This window comes from Somniosus microcephalus, chromosome 5 (genome assembly GCF_052327205.1).
Source record: "Somniosus microcephalus isolate GS21.2 chromosome 5, FLI_Smic_1.0, whole genome shotgun sequence".
NCBI classification, from domain to species: Eukaryota; Metazoa; Chordata; class Chondrichthyes; order Squaliformes; family Somniosidae; genus Somniosus; species Somniosus microcephalus.
The window spans coordinates 71,460,833-71,480,358 of NC_140991.1; the positions used below are offsets into that span (position 1 = coordinate 71,460,833).

General features: G+C 50.0%; 1 protein-coding gene across 4 annotated transcripts in view; it reads right to left on the reverse strand.

Moving 5' to 3' along the window:
* Positions 1-19,526, reverse strand: part of armc3 (armadillo repeat containing 3) — a 303,201-nt gene that overhangs the window by 99,255 nt on the left and 184,420 nt on the right. For 3 of the 4 annotated variants that reach the window (XM_085987770.1, XM_085987767.1, XM_085987768.1), the window contains exons 9-10: positions 13,249-13,401; positions 13,015-13,123 (exon numbers count right to left, since the gene is read on the reverse strand). In XM_085987770.1, the coding sequence (XP_085843896.1) occupies positions 13,015-13,123; positions 13,249-13,401 (262 nt within the window). The remainder of the gene's footprint in view (positions 1-13,014; positions 13,124-13,248; positions 13,402-19,526) is intronic. The other variant, XM_085987769.1, reaches the window with a different exon arrangement.

Consider the following 19,526-nt stretch of genomic DNA (forward strand, 5'->3'; position numbering starts at 1 on the left):
CTTTTATTTCTAATGCATTTTTGTATATCCCTTGTCATCCAAGGTTCCCTTTGCTTGTTGGTCCCACCCTTGACCTTTACAGGAACATGTTGGCGTTGTACTCTCTCTATTTCCCTTCTGAAAGTCTCCCACTGTCTTGATGTGGATTTTCCTATAAGTAGCTGCTCCCAGTCCACTTTGGCCAGATCCTGCCTTATCATATTAAAATTGGCCTTCCCCCAATTTAGAACCCTTATTTCCAGGCCGTCTTTGTCTTTTTCCATGACCACCTTAAATCTCACCGAATTATGGTCACTATCGCCAAAATGCTCTCCTACTGACACTTCCACCACTTGCCTGGCTACATTCCCCAGAATTAGGTCCAGTATCGCCCCCTCTCTTGTAGGACTTTCTACATGTTGGCTCAAAAAGCTCTCCTGGATGCACTTTAAGAATTCTGCACCCTCTAAGCCTTTCACACTCTGACTATCCCAATTTATATTGGGGAAGTTGAAATCCCCCACTATTATTACCCTATTATTTTCGCACTTTTCTGAGATTTGCCTACATATCTGTTCCTCTATCTCCCCCTGACTGTTTGGGGGCCTATAGTACACTCCCAGCAAAGTGCTTGCCCCCTTTTTGTTTTTAAGTTCTACCCATATGGCCTCATTAGAGGAACCCGCTAATATATCATCCCTCCTTACAGCAGTAATTGACTCCTTAATTAATATTGCAACACCCCCTCCCCTTTTACACCCCCCTCTATCTCGCCTGAAGATTCTATACCCCGGAATATTGAGCTGCCAGTCCTGACCCTCCCTCAACCATGTCTCCGTGATAGCAACAATATCGTACTCCCATGTGTTCAACAACAACTTCAGTTCGTCCACCTTATTTGCAAGACTCCTTGCATTAAAATAAATGCCTTCCAGCCCTGCCATATTCCCTTTTGCCTTCGCATATTTGCTCTGCCTTGTTTTTTTCTCTGTATTTGGCTGTAAATCACCCCCTGCTATAGCTCCACTCTGTACCCCATCCCCCTGCCAAGTTAGTTTAAACCCCCCCCAGCAGTGCTAGCAAACCTCCCCGCAAGGATATTGGTTCCCCTCTGGTTCAGGTGTAAACCGTCCGACTTGTACAAGTCCCACCTTTCCCAGAAGCAGACCCAGTGATCCAGGAAACTAAAGCCCTCCCTCCTGCACCATCCCTTTAGCCACGCATTCATCTGTTCTATCTTCCCATTCCTATACTCACTAGCACGTGGCACCGGGAGTAATCCAGAGATTACAACCTTTGAGGTCCTGCTCTTTAATCCTTCACCTAGCTCCCTAAATTCTTGCTGCAGGACCTCATCCCTCTTTTTACCTATGTCGTTGGTACCAATGTGGACCACGACCTCTGGCTGTTCACCCTCCCCCTCCAGAATGCCCTGCAGCCGCTCAGTGATATCCTTGACCCTGGCACCAGGGAGGCAACAAACCATCCTGGATTCATGTCTACGGCCACAGAAACGCTTATCTGTTCCCCTTACTATAGAATCCCCTACCACTATTGCTCTCCCACTCTTTTTCCCCCCTTCCTGGGCAGCAGGAGCACCCCCAGTGCCAGGAAGTTGGCTGCTGCTGCCTTCCCCTGGTGAGTCATCCCCCTCAACAGTATCCAAAGCGGCATACCTGTTTGAGAGGGGAATGGTCACAGGGGTCTCCTGCACTACCTGCCTGCTTCTATTGCTCCTCCTGGTGGTCACCCATTTCCTATCTTCCTGTGCAGCCCTTCCCTGCGGTGTGACCAACTCACTAAACGTGTTATCCACGAACCTCTCAGCATCGTGAATGCTCAACAACCCATCCACCCGCAGCTCCAGCGCCTCAATGCGGTTTGCTAGTAGCTGCAGATGGATGCATCTCTGGCACACGTGGTCATCAGGGGCACCGGCAGTGTCCCTGAATTCCCACATAGAGCAAGAGGAGCATATCACGGGGCTGGGCTCACCTGGCATGACCTTCCCTTTACTTAATTTAAATTAATTTACTATCACCAATTAAAAATATCTCTAAGGCGCTTGTATAGTCTACCAACAGTCCCTGCTACACCAGAAAAGACCCTAGTAACTATAAACTACAGAGTTTAAGTTTAAAAAAGAGAAATACTCACCAACCAATCACTTACCTGCTCCCTGATGACGTCACACTCTGATTACTTTTTACCTCTCTCCTCTGCTGTTGATTTGGTATGCCTCTGCTGAACCCGCCGGTTTTAAGTGCCGCCGGTCGCGCTGCTGCTCTCCCACAGGTCCAAGCTCTCTGACCTCGCCTCTGCTGAACCCGCCGGTTTTGAGTGCCGCCGGTCGCGCTGCTGCTCTCCCACAGGTCCAAGCTCTCTGACCTCGCCTCTGCTGAACCCGCCGGTTTTAAGTGCCGCCGGTCGCGCTGCTGCTCTCCCACAGGTCCAAGCTCTCTGACCTCGCCTCTGCTGAACCCGCCGGTTTTAAGTGCCGCCGGTCGCGCTGCTGCTCTCCCACAGGTCCAAGCTCTCTGACCTCGCCTCTGCTGAACCCGCCGGTTTTAAGTGCCGCCGGTCGCGCTGCTGCTCTCCCACAGGTCCAAGCTCTCTGACCTCGCCTCTGCTGAACCCGCCGGTTTTAAGTGCCGCCGGTCGCGCTGCTGCTCTCCCACAGGTCCAAGCTCTCTGACCTCGCCTCTGCTGAACCCGCCGGTTTTAAGTGCCGCCGGTCGCGCTGCTGCTCTCCCACAGGTCCAAGCTCTCTGACCTCGCCTCTGCTGAACCCGCCGGTTTTAAGTGCCGCCGGTCGCGCTGCTGCTCTCCCACAGGTCCAAGCTCTCTGACCTCGCCTCTGCTGAACCCGCCGGTTTTAAGTGCCGCCGGTTGCGCTGCTGCTCTCCCACAGGTCCAAGCTCTCTGACCTCGCCTCTGCTGAACCCGCCGGTTTTAAGTGCCGCCGGTCGCGCTGCTGCTCTCCCACAGATCCAAGCTCCCAGTTCGCGGTGCATTGCTGCATCCGCCAGGTCACGAATGCCCTCTTCAAAAGGAGACGTCAGTACATTTCCTTCCCCATGACCCTGGACAAGCAGCAAGAGCGTGCAATGGGATTTGCAAGAATAGCGGGCTTCCCCATGGTCCAAGGCGCCATTGACTGCACGCATGCGGCTTTGCGGGCGACTCTAGAAAATGCCGAGGATTACCGCAACCGGAAGGGGTACCATTCGTTGTACGTGTAGTTGGTGAGTGACCACAGGCAGCTCATACTAGCTGTCAATGCCCGCTTTCCAGGCAGCAGCCACGACGCCTTCATCCTGCGCCAGACTTCTGTGGCAGACATTTTCGAAGACCCGGCTCACCCAGGAGGCTGGCTTCTCGGGGACAAGGGCTATCCTTTGTGCACCTGGCTGATGACCCCGCTCCGTGCGCCCACCACCCCTGCTGAAGAGCGATACAATGACAGCCATCAAGCGACCAGGAACATCATTGAGCACACAATCGGCATGCTAAAGCAACGGTTCCGCTGTCTGGACCATTCCGGGGGAGCCCTACAGTACTCGCCTGAGCGAGTCTCCCATTTTGTTGTAGTGTGCTGCATGCTGCACAACCTGGCTATCCTCAGGACTCAGTCACTGCCAGCAGACATTGGAGGACCACCAGAGGAGGAGGAGGAGGAGGAGCACCAAGACGGGAGGGAGGCACAAAGTGCAAGGGCCGTCCGTCAGTGGCTTATTGCAAGTCGGTTCTAGGCCCCCTCTCAGGGAATGGCTTGTGCCATTGAAAGAACATGAATGGAGCCGCTCCGCAAACCCTGAGCCGGTCAAGGCAACAAAAATCGTTCAAAGTGCAAACATGCACAATCTGAATAAAGAGAATTATTTATTTAACAAACTCTGTGCCCTTCCCGCATGACAAACAAATACAGAGAAACCCCCCAAAAAACAGTCAGACACATAACTGGCTCTCACAACCTGGAGACAATGAACAAAAGAGTTAAACAAAAATTACCATGATCCTCGGCCTTCACAAAAAAAAAACACAACATTTTGCCACACCTCCTACTTTTTGGCCTGCGAGGGTGATTTGCCTCGCTTGCGAGATTGGCCCCTTCCCGTCCTGCAGCTCCTCCGCAATGGGACCCCAGTGGCTGCAGCAAGGCTGGGGGAAGGCTGCTGAGGGTCAGATAGTGAGTCGGCAGATGCCCTTGGGGGACGGCCTGGACCAGCTCTGGGCCTGGAGGGCCCGGCTGCTGACTGCTCCAACTCTGCTTGGGCGGCAGCAGTCTGTCCTACGGGTGGTGGCAGCTGCAGTGGAGGAGTGACAGTGTTGGCAGCAGGAATGCTGCCAACCTGACAGAGCACAGGCACTCCCTGGTCGGACGAGACACTGGCACTCGCACGGGGCAGCACTGAAGCATGCGCAGCAATCTGCTGAAGCACAGACTGCTGGCCTGCTGCGGCGCGGCGAGGGCCCCGGCGAATCCTGGCCGATCCAGCGAGGGTGGCAGCAGTTAGTGCTCGTGTGGCCCTGATCTGTGTCTGCATCAGACCAGTCAGTGACTGCATGGCACGACTAAGCACTTGGCTGGAAGCCGCCTGTGCTGCACCGAAGTCCTGCAGACTCGCCTGTGCTGCACCGAAGTCCTGCAGACTCCTTGCCTGTGCTGCCCCGAAGTCCTGCAGACTCCTTGCCTGTGCTGCCCCGAATTCCTGTACACTCCTTGCCAGTGACTCTATGGAGTCAGGCATCCTTGCCACTGCAGCCATGAGCTCAGTGTGCCTGCGCTCCGCCTGGACGCCCATTTCACCAAGGAGCCGCACCTCCTCTGCGCTCACTGTAGCAGGACTGGAGGCCACACTCACCCTCTGGGGAGAAGGCCGCCGAGCTTCCCTACCCCCCCCCGCGTTGCTGCAGCCCGCTGGGCCCCGGAGCTTCACCCTCCTCAGGCCCTTCCCCCCTGCTCCCCTCCAGGGAAGACGTGTCCCCATCACGGCCATGGGCTGCCTCGGCTGAGGGTGGCACTGATGCTCCGGCTTCCTCTTCCTCCTCCTCGCCTTCCGATTCACTCACAGTGCCAGCTTGAGGGCCCGCCTCCTCACCTGGCGAATCAGCATCTGAAAGCAGGGAGGTACAAGAGTTGCTTTAGTGTGAGGACAGGGCAGCAGTGAGGAAGGCATGAGTGTTGCAATGCACTGCATTGGTTCGATAGTGGCAAAGGATGCTGGGTTGAGGCACAAGTGGAAAGAGAGAGGTCAAAAAGGTGATGACCTTACCATTGCTGTCCAGAACAGGGTCGGCATCTCCAGTGGCGACGGGGCCAATCAGCCGGCCTGCCATAATCTGCTCCACTCGCTGCTCCAGATCGCTGAGGTCTTTAAGTTCAGGACGGCCTCCCCTGGTCCGTTGCTGCTGCCTCCTATTGTGGGCCAGCTTGCCCTGCAAGAGAAAGGACGGGCTCTGAGTACAGTGTGAAGCCCTGATCTTGCCTGCACTGCCTCCCATGGTGGAATAGCCCTGACAGTGTCAAGCCCTGATCTTGGCTGCACTGCCTCCCATGGTGGAATACCCCTGGCAGTGTGAAGCCCTGATCTTGCCTGCATTGTCTCCCATGGTGAAATAGCCCTGACAGTGTCAAGCCCTGATCTTGGCTGCACTGCCTCCCATGGTCGAATAGCCCTGACAGTGTGTAAAGTGGTGAATGTGCATGTGATTTTCATGAGAGTCCCATAGGTGTTGGATGAGGGCTGGGCATTGGGGCTTTCAGGACCCTTTGGCCATAAAGTGAGGTGCACATGCAGGGATGAAGAGGATACTGGAAAGGGTACTCACCCTGACAACCCAAGTGAGGTCGTTGAACTTCTTCCTGCATTGCGTTGGTGTCCTAGGGACCATGCTGCTGGAGGTCACTCTGTGTGCCACCTCCCTCCAAGCTTTTCTATATTCGCTGGGCAGCGGCCTCCTGCCACTGTCAGGAAAGAGGATAGGTCGCCTGCGCTCCACTGCGCCAACCAGAACCTTCAGGGCCCCCTCACTGAAGCGCTGCGCTCGCTCCCTGGCCTTCTCCATGGTCGTAGGCGTAACGATGTCGCAGCAGGTCTGTCCAGGCCTAGAATCAGGGCTCCAATGTGCAGGGCGTGGCTGCAAGCCAAATCGACCCTCCCCCTTTAAGAGGTGACTGGCGCCAGCGTGTCTGCCTGCAATCGCTAACTCGCCGCACCTGTGCTGCGCCCGCCCTCGGTGGTAGCGCCTTGGCTCGCCAGCTTAGCGCCTTAGGATAGTCGTGCACTGCCTGCTTTAGCGCAGCAGCAACCTCTTGGGGCAATGCAACACAATTTCGGTGAAGGTGGCGCTAAGTTGCGTCGGGCGCTAAATTTAGCGCACGCTCGACTGTAGCGCCCCAAACGTGGCAATACTGAATTTCTAGGCCTTAATGTTAAAATTAAAGCTAGTCCATTTAAGAGGGAAATCAGGAAGCATTTTTCATGCAAAGGGTAGTAGAAATATGGAATTCTCTCCCAAAAGTCCATGGATGTTGGGACAATTGGAGCTTTCAAAACAGATTGATAGGTTTTTGTCAGGTAAGTGTATCAAGGAATAGGGAGCCAAGGTGAGTAATTGAGTTGAGGTTTTGATCAGCCATGATCTAATTGAATGGTGGGGCAGGCTCAAGGGGCTGAATGGCCTACTCCTGATCCTATGTAACACAACCTTTCTCTGTTTCACTTTTTCTTTGAGCTGCAAAGCAATTTTGAGTCTGAGCCCCAAATCTCAACCCATGCTCAGGGTTCTTACATTTTTAAGCAGTACAAAGTACATTAACAAGGGTGTTAACTGGTATAGAAGTTGAGCATATTGTCCTTTCACTTTTTTGGTTTCCATATTTAAGAAAAGATATACTTGCTCTCGAGGCAGTTCAGAGAAGGTACACTCGGTTGATTCCGGAGATGAGGGGGTTGACTTATGAGGAAAGGTTGAGTAGGTTGGGCCTCTACTCATTGGAATTCAGAAGAATGAGAGGCGATCTTATCGAAACATATAAGATTGTGAGGGGGCTTGATCGGGTGGATGCGGTGAGGATGTTTCCACTGATGGGTGAGACTAGAACTAGGGGGCATAGTCTTAGAATAAGGGGCTGCCCTTTCAAAACTGAGATGAGGAGAAACTTCTTCATTCAGAGGGTGGTAAATCTATGGAATTTGCTACCTCAGAGAGCTGTGGAAGCTGCAACATTAAATAAATTTAAAACGGAGATAGACAGTGTGATAAATCCATTAAGTGGAACAAGGACTCAAAGAGGCGATATCGTAGAATTAACACGAGTACTTTATTAACAACTGGGAAACACGTTTACAGACAGGCTGCATCAGCATCCTGGCATTCCACCTTGTGCTGACCTATGCAGGAAGCAAACCCCTGACCTTAACAGGAAGCAAACCTCTGACCTTAGTAGCAGCATTGGCTACAGCACCACCTGGTGGATAACCTTAATCATAACATCCCAGATTACTATATCCCTCCCCCCTTAAGATTTCAGTATGAATTTCTTAACAAACAACCATTCCTGAGGGTCACATAAGGAGTCTCCATTCATCATGTTCCATACTTGACGAATCTAACAGTTCAGTATCAATCTCTCTGGTGGCTTGTGAGTCCTTTGTGAACGTCTAACAGTAAAGTCCCTGCTTGTTTGTGGTGAAGCCACCAGCTGCTCCTGAGCAGTGCTCAGAGTATCTGACTCTGCAACGATAGTTTCCTCTTGATGGATAGGTTCCTGTGGAATTATCTCTGTCCCTGGTGGTGGCACCACAGATGCACTTGGATAACTGGGGGCAACCATGTCTTCAGTCATTGCATCTGGAACCTTCATTTCAATTTCTCCTTGTCTGGGAAGTATCTGATCTACATGTCTGCGTACTACCCTACCATCTCCCAACATGACCTTGTATGATACTGGACCTGTCATTGAGTCTATGAAGCCAGGAATCCACTTTGGTCCATAACTGAAATTCCTGGTAAGGATCGCATCTCCTTCTCCAAAACTTCGGCTCTTTGTTCTTTTGTCATGGTTCTCTTTTTGTTTGTTTTGTCTGTTTTCCATTTTCCTTTTTAGGTCTGGGTGGACAAGGTCAAGAGTGGAGCGTAGTCTACGACCTAATAACATCTCAGCAGGAGAGAGTCCTGTGGTGGATTGAGGTGTTATTCTGTAGCTGAACAGAACCCATGACACTTTGGCTGCTAAACTCCCTTCTGCACTTTTTTCATCATCTCCTTAAATGTTTGTACGGCTCTCTCCGCAAGTCCATTCGAGGACGGATGATATGGAGCCGAGGTCACCTGCACTATGCCATTTTTTCTCAAGAACTCTTTTGTCTCTGTACTCACAAAACAAGTAGCATTGTCACTCACCACGATCTCCGGTAGCCCTTGATTACTGAAGCTCCGATGCAGGCAGTCTATAGAAGTAGTGGCGGAAGCAGAATTTACAGGATAAACATCCATCCATTTGGAATGTGCATCAATGATTATGAGGAACATCTTCCCCATGAATGGACCTGCATAATCTAAGTGCAATCTTCTCCATGGTTTATCCGGCCACTCCCAGGGGTGGAGAGGAGCCGCTGCTGGTGCCTTCCGGTGTTCCTGACAAGTGCTGCATGTCTTGACTAGATTTGTCGGAGCAGGGGCGTCCTGCAGTGCTTGTACCTTCTCCTTGAGTGGATGGAGCCCAGTGGCGTCCACTCTGTGTCCCAGGAACACTGCCTCATTCCCCAGGAAAAAGTGCACTTACTCCTCTTGAGCCGGAACCCTGCCGTCTCCAATCTCTGTAGTACCTCTCGCAGAGTGCTCAGATGCTCCTGGTCGGTTCTTCCCGTCACCAGAATGTCATCCAGATAGATGGAAACATGTGGAATCCCTTGCAGTACACCTTCGATTGTCCTCTGGAAGATAGCTGGACTAGATGAGACACCAAACGGTAAGCGGTTATATGTAAACAAGCCCTTGTGTGTATTTATGGTGACATACTTCTTTGATTCATCATCCAGTGTAATCTGCAAGTAAGCATGACTCATATCCAACTTTGTGAATTTCTTTCCTCCAGCCAGGTTTGCAAAGAGATCCTCTGTTTTGGGAATAGGATACTGCTCTAGTTTGAACACCCGATTGACAGTCAATTTATAGTCTCCACAGAGTCTTACCGAATTGTCCAGTTTTAACACAGGTACTATGGGAGCTGCCCATTCCGAACATTTCACCGGCTCCAGTATGTTCTCTCTCAATAGACGGTCAAGCTCAGCCTCTACCTTTGGCTTCATGGCATAAGGCACAGGTCGTTGTTTAAAAAACCTTGGTGGTGCCTCCTTGTCTACATAAATCTTAGCTGGGGGGGCCATTAAATGTGCCAAGTTCCTCCTTGAACACACTCTCATGTTCACTCAACACTTCTTGCAAAGTCAACTGTTTGCCCGCATCTATTTGATGTACTGCTCCCCAGTCTAATTTAAGTTCTTTTATCCAGCCCCGACCTAACAGGTTTGGTCCGGTACCCGATACTATAACTACAGGTAGCTGTTCTACTGTGTCCCTGTGTTGCACAGTTACCTTAGCTGTTCCTAATGTCGCTACTCGTTCACCTGTATATGTTTTAAGATGCAGGGAGCAAGGCTTTAACTCTGGAACTTTTGCACGGTTCCACAATTTTGAGTACTCTGCCTTGTTCATTATGGTCACGCCGCACCCTGTATCCACTTCAAAGTTCACCTTAGAGTCATTTACTGTCAGTTGCAATATGATAGGAGCCACTTTTGGAATGTTCTCTAACATGCTATACATTATGAACATGTCCTCTTCTTCCTCAGCTTCCCCGCTGATGTGGTGTGCTCCATGTTTTTTCACTTCTCTCCCTTAGTTTTGCTGTCCTCCCCCTTTTGGTTTGGATTCCTCCACAGGTGATTTCGCCCTGCAAGCTCGTTTTATGTGTCCTTGTTTCCCACACTTGTAGCACTTTTCCTCCAGAAACCGGCATTCACTCGCCAGGTGATCGCCCTTGCATCTATAACATGCCTTCACATGCTCACGTTGTGGTTTCTGACGCATGTTCAACTTGTGCACAACAACCTGACCTGCAACTTGCGTAGCATTAGCCCTGTCTGAACCCTGTATTTCTTTTACACCTCGGTTCGCTGTCTCTATGGCTTGAGCAAGTTCCAATGCTTTTTCATAAGTAAGCCCAGTCTCGGATAATAATCTACGCTGCATTCGGTTGTCCATAATTCCGCAAACTAGCCTATCTCGCAGCATTTCCTTCAGGTTGTTCCCATAATTGCAATCTTGTGCTAATTTACGCAACACCGCTACATAGTCCATTACGCTCTCTTCCTCTTTCCTGTTCCTTGAATTAAACTTGAACCGCTGTACAATCTCACTAGGCTTAGGGTTGAAATGTTCTTTTAGCACAGCCACTAATTCAACAAATGATTTGTCTCCAGGCTTCTCAGGACTGAGCAGATTTTTCATCAAACTGTAGGTTTGGCTTCCCACTGAACTAAGCAGAATGGCTTTCCTTTTTCCAGCATCATTTATTTCATTTGCTTCGAAAAAATAACCCAACACTTCACAGTATTCTTCCCAGGTTTGTGCTTGAATATCAAAAGCGGAAACCGTTCCTACCATGGCAGCCATGCTCTCTTCCAACTTGTAGCTAACTTTAGCTCATGATTTTGTTGTTTAAACGTCCCGGCAGACTTTTCTTCTTTATGCAGGGTCCTTAAGTTGCCTCATCGCCAAATGTGATAAATCCATTAAGTGGAACAAGGACTCAAAGAGGCAATATCGTAGAATTAACACGAGTACTTTATTAACAACTGGGAAACACGTTTACAGCCTGCATCAGCATCCTGGCATTCCACCTTGTGCTGACCTATGCAGGAAGCAAACCCCTGACCTTAACAGGAAGCAAACCTCTGACCTTAGTAGCAGCATTGGCTACAGCACCACCTGGTGGATAACCTTAATCATAACATCCCAGATTACTATATTCAGTTTCCTAGCTGATAAGGGAATTAAGGGTTACGGGGAGCGGGCAGGGAAGTGGACGTGAGTCTAGGTTCGGATCAGCCATGATTCTATTGAATGGCGGAGCAGGCCCGAGGGGCCGTATGGCCTACTCCTGCTCCTACTTCTTATGTTCTTATGTTCACTTCTGGGACTAAAGTTTAAATTCAGCAGAAACTGTTGACTGCAATGATCCTATGTAACATACATTTGGACACTCCAAACGGCATGTGGACATAGCCCCATAATACAACCTGTCCATAACATGGTAAAGGCAGCTGGAGCCAGAGAGGGAATAATTCACATTGATGTAATGGGGATACTCTTTTGTGATTGGGATTAAGGCACCTTGTTAGACCACTGTAGATGGAACTTTAGAAACTGAAATTCTGGAGTTCTGCTGTGCTGGCACAAGTGCAGTGGAGCAGGACTCCCGTCTGTCCATACATATGGCCACTGATCCTATCCCAAATTGCGGAGATAGGGTTATTGACTTGATCTGGCCTGTATCCATTCCTGTAAGGGCACAAAGGCGGCTTTGCCAGTCTACCAGCAGATGGCGGAGCAACCCACAACCCTACTGCTAGCCGAATAAAAAATAAGGCAAGTCATTTTTTAGCTCTTAAAGGATCCATACAGTATTTAAATAAACGTAACTGACTTCCTCTGGGATAAATCTTGTAGGTCTGGCAAGATCTAGGGCCTATCCAAAGGTCCCAATTGAAACTCCAATGAAGCCTTAAACTGGGGGAAATGGGCAGAATTTGCATGTAGCCCAGGAACTTGCCTGATGTGTAGGCGGGCAGAAGATGTGCCTTCTTCCTCACTGGAATTTAAGGTTGCACTTTGGACAGGGTAGAATCTCAGCAGAACCAGATTCAGCCCCAAATGCTTACCCCTACCCATCCCCAACCAGAATTCTCCTTTCCACCCTCTTCCAACTCTGGAATTTCAGCCCTTAGTCTGCATCTGATCATGACATACCTGGCTTGACAGTGATTTGTGCTAATACTGGGGCCTTGAAATTATGGTGTGCAAATATTAGCTTGAAACTTTAGTAAAAAACTCCTTTGTTTAAATCCCATTTAAAATAAAACTGCAGACTAAAGAATTTTGGACATATTAAATATTTGTACGCTAATAGTCACATAGTGTAATTTTTGGGTGTGCAAAATGGATAATTGTTCCATTCCTTAACACTCCTATTCCTCTTCTTAATGAACACCAAAATTTACAGGCCAAAATCTGCATGAAACTTCCTTTTCTGGCTCCTATGTTAGCTGATATTTTTAACGGTTCTCTCTCCTCAGGTACTGTCCCCCTCTCCCTCAAATCTGCCGTCATCACCCCTCTCCTCAAAAAAACCAACCCTTGAGACCTCTCCGTCCTTGCAAACTATCGCCCCATCTCCAACCTCCCTTTCCTCTCCAAAGTCCTTGAACATGTTGTCGCCTCCCAATTCCGTGCCCATCTTTCCCGCAATTTCATGTTTGAATCTCTCCAATCAGGTTTCCGCCCTTGCCACAGTACTGAAACGGCTCTCATCAAAGTCACAAATGACATCCATGGCCTCGCCCCTTCCTATCTCTGTAATCTTCTTCAGCCCCACAACTCCCCGAGATATCTGCGCTCCTTTAATTCTGCCCTCTTGAGCATCCCTGATTATAATCGCTCAACATTTGGTGGCCGTGCCTTCTGTTGCCTAGGCCCTAAGCTCTGGAGTTCCCTGCCTAAACCTCTCTGCCTCGCTACCTCTCTTTCCTCCTTTAAGACACTTCTTAAAACCGACCTCTTTGACCAAGCTTTTGGTCACCTGCCCTAATTTCTCCTTATGTGGCTCTGTGTCAAATTTTTTGTCTTAAAATACTCCTGTGCAGCGCCTTGGGACATTATACTACATTAAAGGCGCTATATAAATACAAGTTGTTATTGTTGTTGTTGATGTCAAGTAGGTATAGAATTAATAATAAAAATGCTTACCTAGCATTGCTGGAATTAGCAGTTGTTAGATTTGCTAGCGCTAGGGCTGCAGCCTCTTTTATTTCTGCATTGTCACTCGTCAGTAGTGAAACCAAGCGAAGAATACCTTCTGCAAAGAATATTTTAGAAATCTAGTTTTAACATTACACACATGCAGTTGTCTATTAGAGGATTTACTGTTCATAGAAAAATAATTTTACCTTTGAATAATATTATTATATCATTCATACTTACCTTCGGTTCTGAAAGACTCTTTGCTAGCTGCATCCTCACACATAACTGACACTGCTTCACAAGCTGCTATTCTGACTCCGTCATTGTTGGTTCCTAAAAGCACGACCAGTGCTTTTTCCACACCATCTAGATGGAAAATCTGTCTAATTTCACCTTATATCATTAAGAAGAGACAAATCAAGGAAAGTTTCAAAACAAAAAAGCCATAAAAATAGATACAGGAAACTTTCGATTAACCGGCCCCTAAATAACCAGAACGCTCTATCCACCAGCAAAATTCAGGAGTCGGTTCAGGTAACTTTTTTTACTTTTATTACTTTTTTTACTCCATTTGTTGCTGTGCAAGGGTGTAGCTGAAGCTGTTGCTAAGCTACAGAGACGCTTGCAACTTGTGCCGATTGTTTTGAAGCAGGGTTTGTTGCTTTATACGGAGCTCTGAGCTCCGTATCTTTTACTATAGCGTTCGGTTATCCGGAACTGTTGATGAACCAGCACGTCGGTCCCGTCCGTGCCGGATACCAGAAAGTTTCCTGTACGTCTAATAACTGTAAAAACAAATGAAAAGTATGAAAAAGTGACTGAGTTAATGAGATATATAGGGCCTTTAAATCTTCAAAAATAGTACCTTGCATCACTCTTAAATCAGACATTTTTTGTACAAGCCAGCAGATGGTACATAACTTAATAAAATCAATAGCAAAGAGAGCTTGAGCACAGAGCTGGGTAATATCGCAATCGGAGTGGATCGCAAGCAGAGTGGAAGAATTTGGTGATAGTAGGAATTGGTGGAGAAGAGAAATTCATTGGTAGGTATAAGGTAAGTTAGGTAAGTAATCATCAGATTGGAATTTAACTTTGTCTTGTAACATAAAAGAACCTGCATGGTCAGTGGCGGTTAGCAGTTAACAGCTATCAGCTGTAAGTGGTTGCTTGATTTTTTTAAAATTTGAACATTTTATTTACAGTTATTGACATTACAGAGCTCAGGTCTCGGCTCTTTGTACAAAGTCACAAGCCATCATTCCTTATGAGGCAGGGGTCCCAGTTTCTTCAAGTTGGTGAAGTGGTTGCTTGATTAGGTAGTAAAAGCTGTGAGCTAGAAGCTGAGTTAGCAGTTGTAACTTGCTTGATTCAATAGGTATATATTAGGCACTAGTTTGTAAAAGCACAGTGACTGAAGACAGAGCTGGGTAATATCGCAATCGGAGTGGATCGCAAGCCGAGTAGAAGAATTTGGTGATAGTAGGAATCGGTGGAGAGGAGGAAGGCGGTTTCTCACATGAATTTCGGAGCTTGAGCAGCAGCTGGTGTCACTGCAGTGCAACCGTGAGGCTGAGAGCTTCGTGGATAGCATGTTTCAGGAGGTGGTCACCCTGCAGCTGAAGAGTTTTCAGGCAGTGAAGGAATGGGTGACTGCCAGATAGACAAGGAGGGCCAAGCAGGCAGTGCAGGAGTTCCTGGAGTGCATCTTGCTCTCCAACCGGTATTCTGTTCTGAGTACTAGTGAGGGCGATTGTTCCTCTGGGGAGTACAGCCAGAGCCAAGTCCACGGCACCATGGGAGGCTCAGCTGTGTAGGGGGGGGGCGGAGACGGAAGGTCAGAAAGGCAATAGTGATGGGAGATTCAATAGTTAGGGGAACAGACAGGCGTTTCTGCGACTGTAGATGTGACTCCAGGATGTATGTTGCCTCCTGGTGCCAGGAGCAAGGATGTCTGAACGGCTGCAGGACATTTGGAGGAGAGGAGGGGGTGGGGGGGTTGAATGGCCAGAGGTCCATATTGGTACCAATGACATAGGTGGGAAGAGGGATGGGGGGATGGGGTCCTGCAGGCAGAGTTTAGGGAGCTAGGAAAGAGATTTTTCAGCAGGACCTCCAAGATAGTAATCTCCAGATTACTCCCGGTCCCAAATGCTAGTGAGTACAGAAATAGGAGGATCGAGCAGATGAATGCGTGGCTGGAGAGAATGTGCAGGAGGCAGTGCTTTTGATTCCTGGGGCATTGGGATCGATTCTGGAGGACCTGTATAAGCTGGACAGGTTGCACCTCAACAGAGCCGGGATCAATATCCTCGCGAGGAGGTTTGCTAGTGCTGTTGGGGAGGGTTTAAACTAGCTTGTCAGGGTGATGGGAACCTGAGCATAGATTCAGAAGGGAGAGAAGCAAAGCTGGAAATGGACAGCAGTAAATTAGTAAGTGAGTTTGGAAGGCAGAGGAAACAAAGGCTAGAAAATAGACAACAAAGGGGTTTGGCAGTGCTTAATGGTATATACTTCAATGCAAGGAGTCTAGTTAATAAGGCAGATGAGCTGAGGGCACAGACAGACATGTGGAAGTATGATATCATAGCTATTACTGAAACATGGTTGAAAGAAGGGCAGGAATGGCAGCTCAACATTCCTGGTTACAGGGTTTTCAGACGAGATAGAGAAAGGGATAAAAAAGGAGGGGGTCGCAATATTGGTTAAAGAAACAATTACAGCTGTGAGGAGGGATGATCTGTTAGAAGGATCATCAAATGAGACCATATGGGTTGAACTGAAGAACAAAAAAAGAGCAATTACACTGCTGGGAGTGTACTATAGACCCCCAAATAGTCAGAGGGAGATTGAAGAGAACATTTCTGAGAAGTGCAAAAACAATCTCGGGCAGTAATAGTAGGGGATTTCAACTACGCTAATATTTTTAGGGAATGAAGCTGGGCAGGTAGAAGGGGTATCAGTGAGAGAGCATTTTGGTGATAGTGATCATAATTCAGTTAGATTTAGCGTAGTTATGGAAAAGGACAAAGATAGATCAGGGGTAATAGTTCTCAATTGAATAAAGGTCATGATGTGCCTCAATAATTCCGAGACTCGAAGGTAGCAGAACAAAACAAGGCTTTTATTAACTTAGAACGAAACACGGAGGCGAGAGAGATGTCGTCCTTCTGGAGATTGGGGCTAGACTGAAGCTAGCTTACAAACGGGGCCAGGTATGGGAGGAGCCCTACACACAGCACATTCCAGCACATTCCAGTATACAATACAGCACATTCCAGTACACAATACAATGAGGTCTGGGGGAAGCGAAACCGATCTCAGTCACAGGCAGTGATGAATGGAAATATTTCATCACATTCACCCCTTCTATAGATTTAGTCTGTTCGGGGGTTTGATAGTCCTCTGCGACCGACGTGGCTGTTGCGGTGCCGCGGGTGTCGGCTGGGTGTCCCCGGTAGCCTCCTGGGTCTCTGCCGGGGGTGCCGCCAGGGTTGTTGAAGGGGTAGTTGGTGGGGGTGCCGTGGGTCGGTGTTCTTCCGGGGGTGATGAAAGAGTAGTGGGTGGGTAAGAGTTGCTGTGATCGTCGTTGCCGCTATTGCCGTGGTTGTTGTCGATGCCGGCTGGGGCGACGTCTTTTATGGACACGGTGTCCTCCCTTCCGTCGGCGTGCCGGACATATGCATATTGGGGGTTGGCGTGGAGTAGGTGTACTGGCTCCACGAGAGGGTCCGTCTTGTGGCCCCTCACATGCCTTCGCATGAGTACCGGACCTGGGGTGGAGAGCCATGACGGCATGGATACGCCTGAGGTGGATTTCCGGGGAAAGACAAACATTCGTTCATGAGGCGTGGTATTAGTGGCTGTACACAATAGCGACCATATCGAATGGAGCACATCCGAGAGGACTTCCTGCCAGCGGGAGATAGGGAGGCCCTTGGTCCTTAGAGCTAGAGTGACTGCTTTCCATACTGTCCCGTTCTCTCGCTCCACTTGGCCGTTACCCCGGGGGTTGTAGCTGGTGGTACGGCTCGTGGCGATCCCCCTGGACAGCATGTACTGGCGTAGCTCTTCACTCATGAAGGACGACCCCCTATCCGTATGGATGTAGCTCGGCATACCGAACAGGCAGAACAGGCTGTTGAGGCATTTAATGACCGTGGCGCTGGTCATGTCTGGGCAGGGGAAGGCGAATGGGAACCGGGAGTATTCGTCCACAATGTTCAGGAAGTAAACATTGCGGTCGACGGACGGGAGGGGGCCCTTGAAATCTAAGCTGAGCCGCTCAAAGGGCCGTGTAGCTTTGATTAAGTGGGCTCTATCTGGGCGGTAGAACCGAGGCTTGCACTCAGCGCAAGTGCGGCAGTTCCTGGTCAGGGACCGAACTTCCTCAATCGAGTAGGGTAAGTTACGGGACTTTATGAAGTGGAACAGCCGCGTGACCCCTGGGTGGCAGAGGTCGTTGTGGAGGGTCTGTAGCCGATCCCCGGTGGCGCTGGCACACATCCCTCGTGAGAGGGCGTCAGGGGATTCGTTAAGGGCCCCTGGCCGGTAAATGATGTCGTACTCGAAGGTGGAGAGCTCGATCCGCCACCTAAGAATCTTATCATTTTTAATCTTCCCCCTCTGTTTATTATTGAACATAAACGCTACCGACCGCTGGTCGGTAAGTAGGGTGAAGCGTTTGCCGGCTAGGTAGTGGCGCCAGTGGCGCACTGCCTCCACGATGGCTTGGGCCTCCTTTTCCACGGAGGAGTGTCTGATCTCGGGCCCTTTGGAGGGTCCTCGAGAAGAAAGCTACGGGCCGCCCCGCCTGGTTGAGGGTGGCCGCCAAGGCGAAGTCAGACGCATCACTTTCCACTTGAAATGGAGTGTTCTCGTCCACTGCCTGTAGCGTGGCCCGCTCAATATCCTGCTTAATGCTTTTGAAGGCGGCGTGGGCCTCAGCAGAGAGCGGGAAAGAGGATGCTTTCAAGAGGGGGCGGGCTTTGTCGGAGTAGTTGGGGACCCATTGGGAATAATAAGAAAATAACCCCAGGCATCTTTTCAGTGCTTTGGGAGTGTTGGGCAGGGGCAGCTCCCGTAGGGGGCGCAATCGGTCGGGGTCTGGTCCGATTTCCCCATTCTCCACCACGCTGCCTAGTATGCAGAGGCGCGTGGTGTTGTAAACGCACTTGTCCTCGTTGTAGGTGAGGTTGAGTTTTTGTGCGGTTTTCAGGAACCTCTCGAGGTTCGAGTCGTGATCCTGCTGGTTGTGACCGCAGATGGTGACGTTGTCGAGGTAGGGGAAGGTTGCCTGCAAGTGGTGGTCATCGACCATGCGGTCCATCTCCCTCTGGAAGACCGAGACCCCATTCGTCACCCCAAAGGGGACTCTGAGGAATTGGTAGAGGCGTCCGTTCGCCTCGAAGGCGGTGTACGGGCGGTCCTCTGGTCTGAAAGGGAGCTGGTGGTACGCTGACTTGAGGTCGATGGTGGAGAACACCCGGTATTGGGCGATTTGGTTCACCATTTCTGATATGCGGGGTAGCGGGTAGGCGTCTAGTAGGGTGTACCTGTTGATCGTTTGACTATAGTCGATCACCATCCGTTTCTTCTCGCTACCCCTTACCACTACCACTTGGGCGCGCCACGGGCTGTTGCTGCGTTCAATAATGCGCTCTTTCAGGAGCCTGTCTACCTCGGTCGCGATAAACCGCCTGTCCTCCCAGCTGTACCTCCTGCTTTTGGTCGCTATTGGCCGGCAGTTAGGGGTAAGGTTCGCGAATAGCGAAGGCGGCTTTACCTTCAGGGTGGCCAGACCGCACACTGTGAGGGGCGGCTGGGACCCACCGTACTTGAGCGTGATGCTTTGGTGGTTGCACTGGAAATCCAGGCCCAAGATCACGCTCGCACATAGGTTCTTCATGATTAATACTTTAAAATTATCATATACAGTTCCGTTAACGCACAATTGTACCGTGCAGTAACCCAGAATGGTCGATGTCTGGGTTTTGTCAGCCATAGAGATGGTACCCTGAGTAGGGACCACCTTTAGGGAGAGTTGTTGTGCCAGTTCTGGGTGGATAAAGCTCTCCGTGCTTCCACTGTCAATTAAGCATTTAACCCGGCACCCGTTTACCTCGATGTCCACCATTGATCTGGATAGCGGGTGCGGCCTGGTCTGGTCCACTGTGACCGATGCCACTGTAGGGCCCTGATCGATACAAGATGGCGTCCACGCTGTCTGCTCACAAGATGGCGGACCCCACGAGGTCGGGCAAGATGGCGTCCAAGATGGCCGCTCCCGCGGCGGTGGCGGGTTTTCCGGCGGGGTTCCCTCTGCACACCTTCCCGAAGTGCCCCTTCTTACCACACTTAAAGCAGGTGGTGCCTTTCGCCGGGCACAGGTTTCTGGTGTGCTTTGGCTGCCCGCAGAAGTAGCAGTTGGGTCCCTGACGCGTCGCGGCTGTCGTAGGGCTTCTGGGGGGAGAGCGGGGCCCAGCCGGTGTCGGGCTGTCGGGCGGGGAAGATGCCTT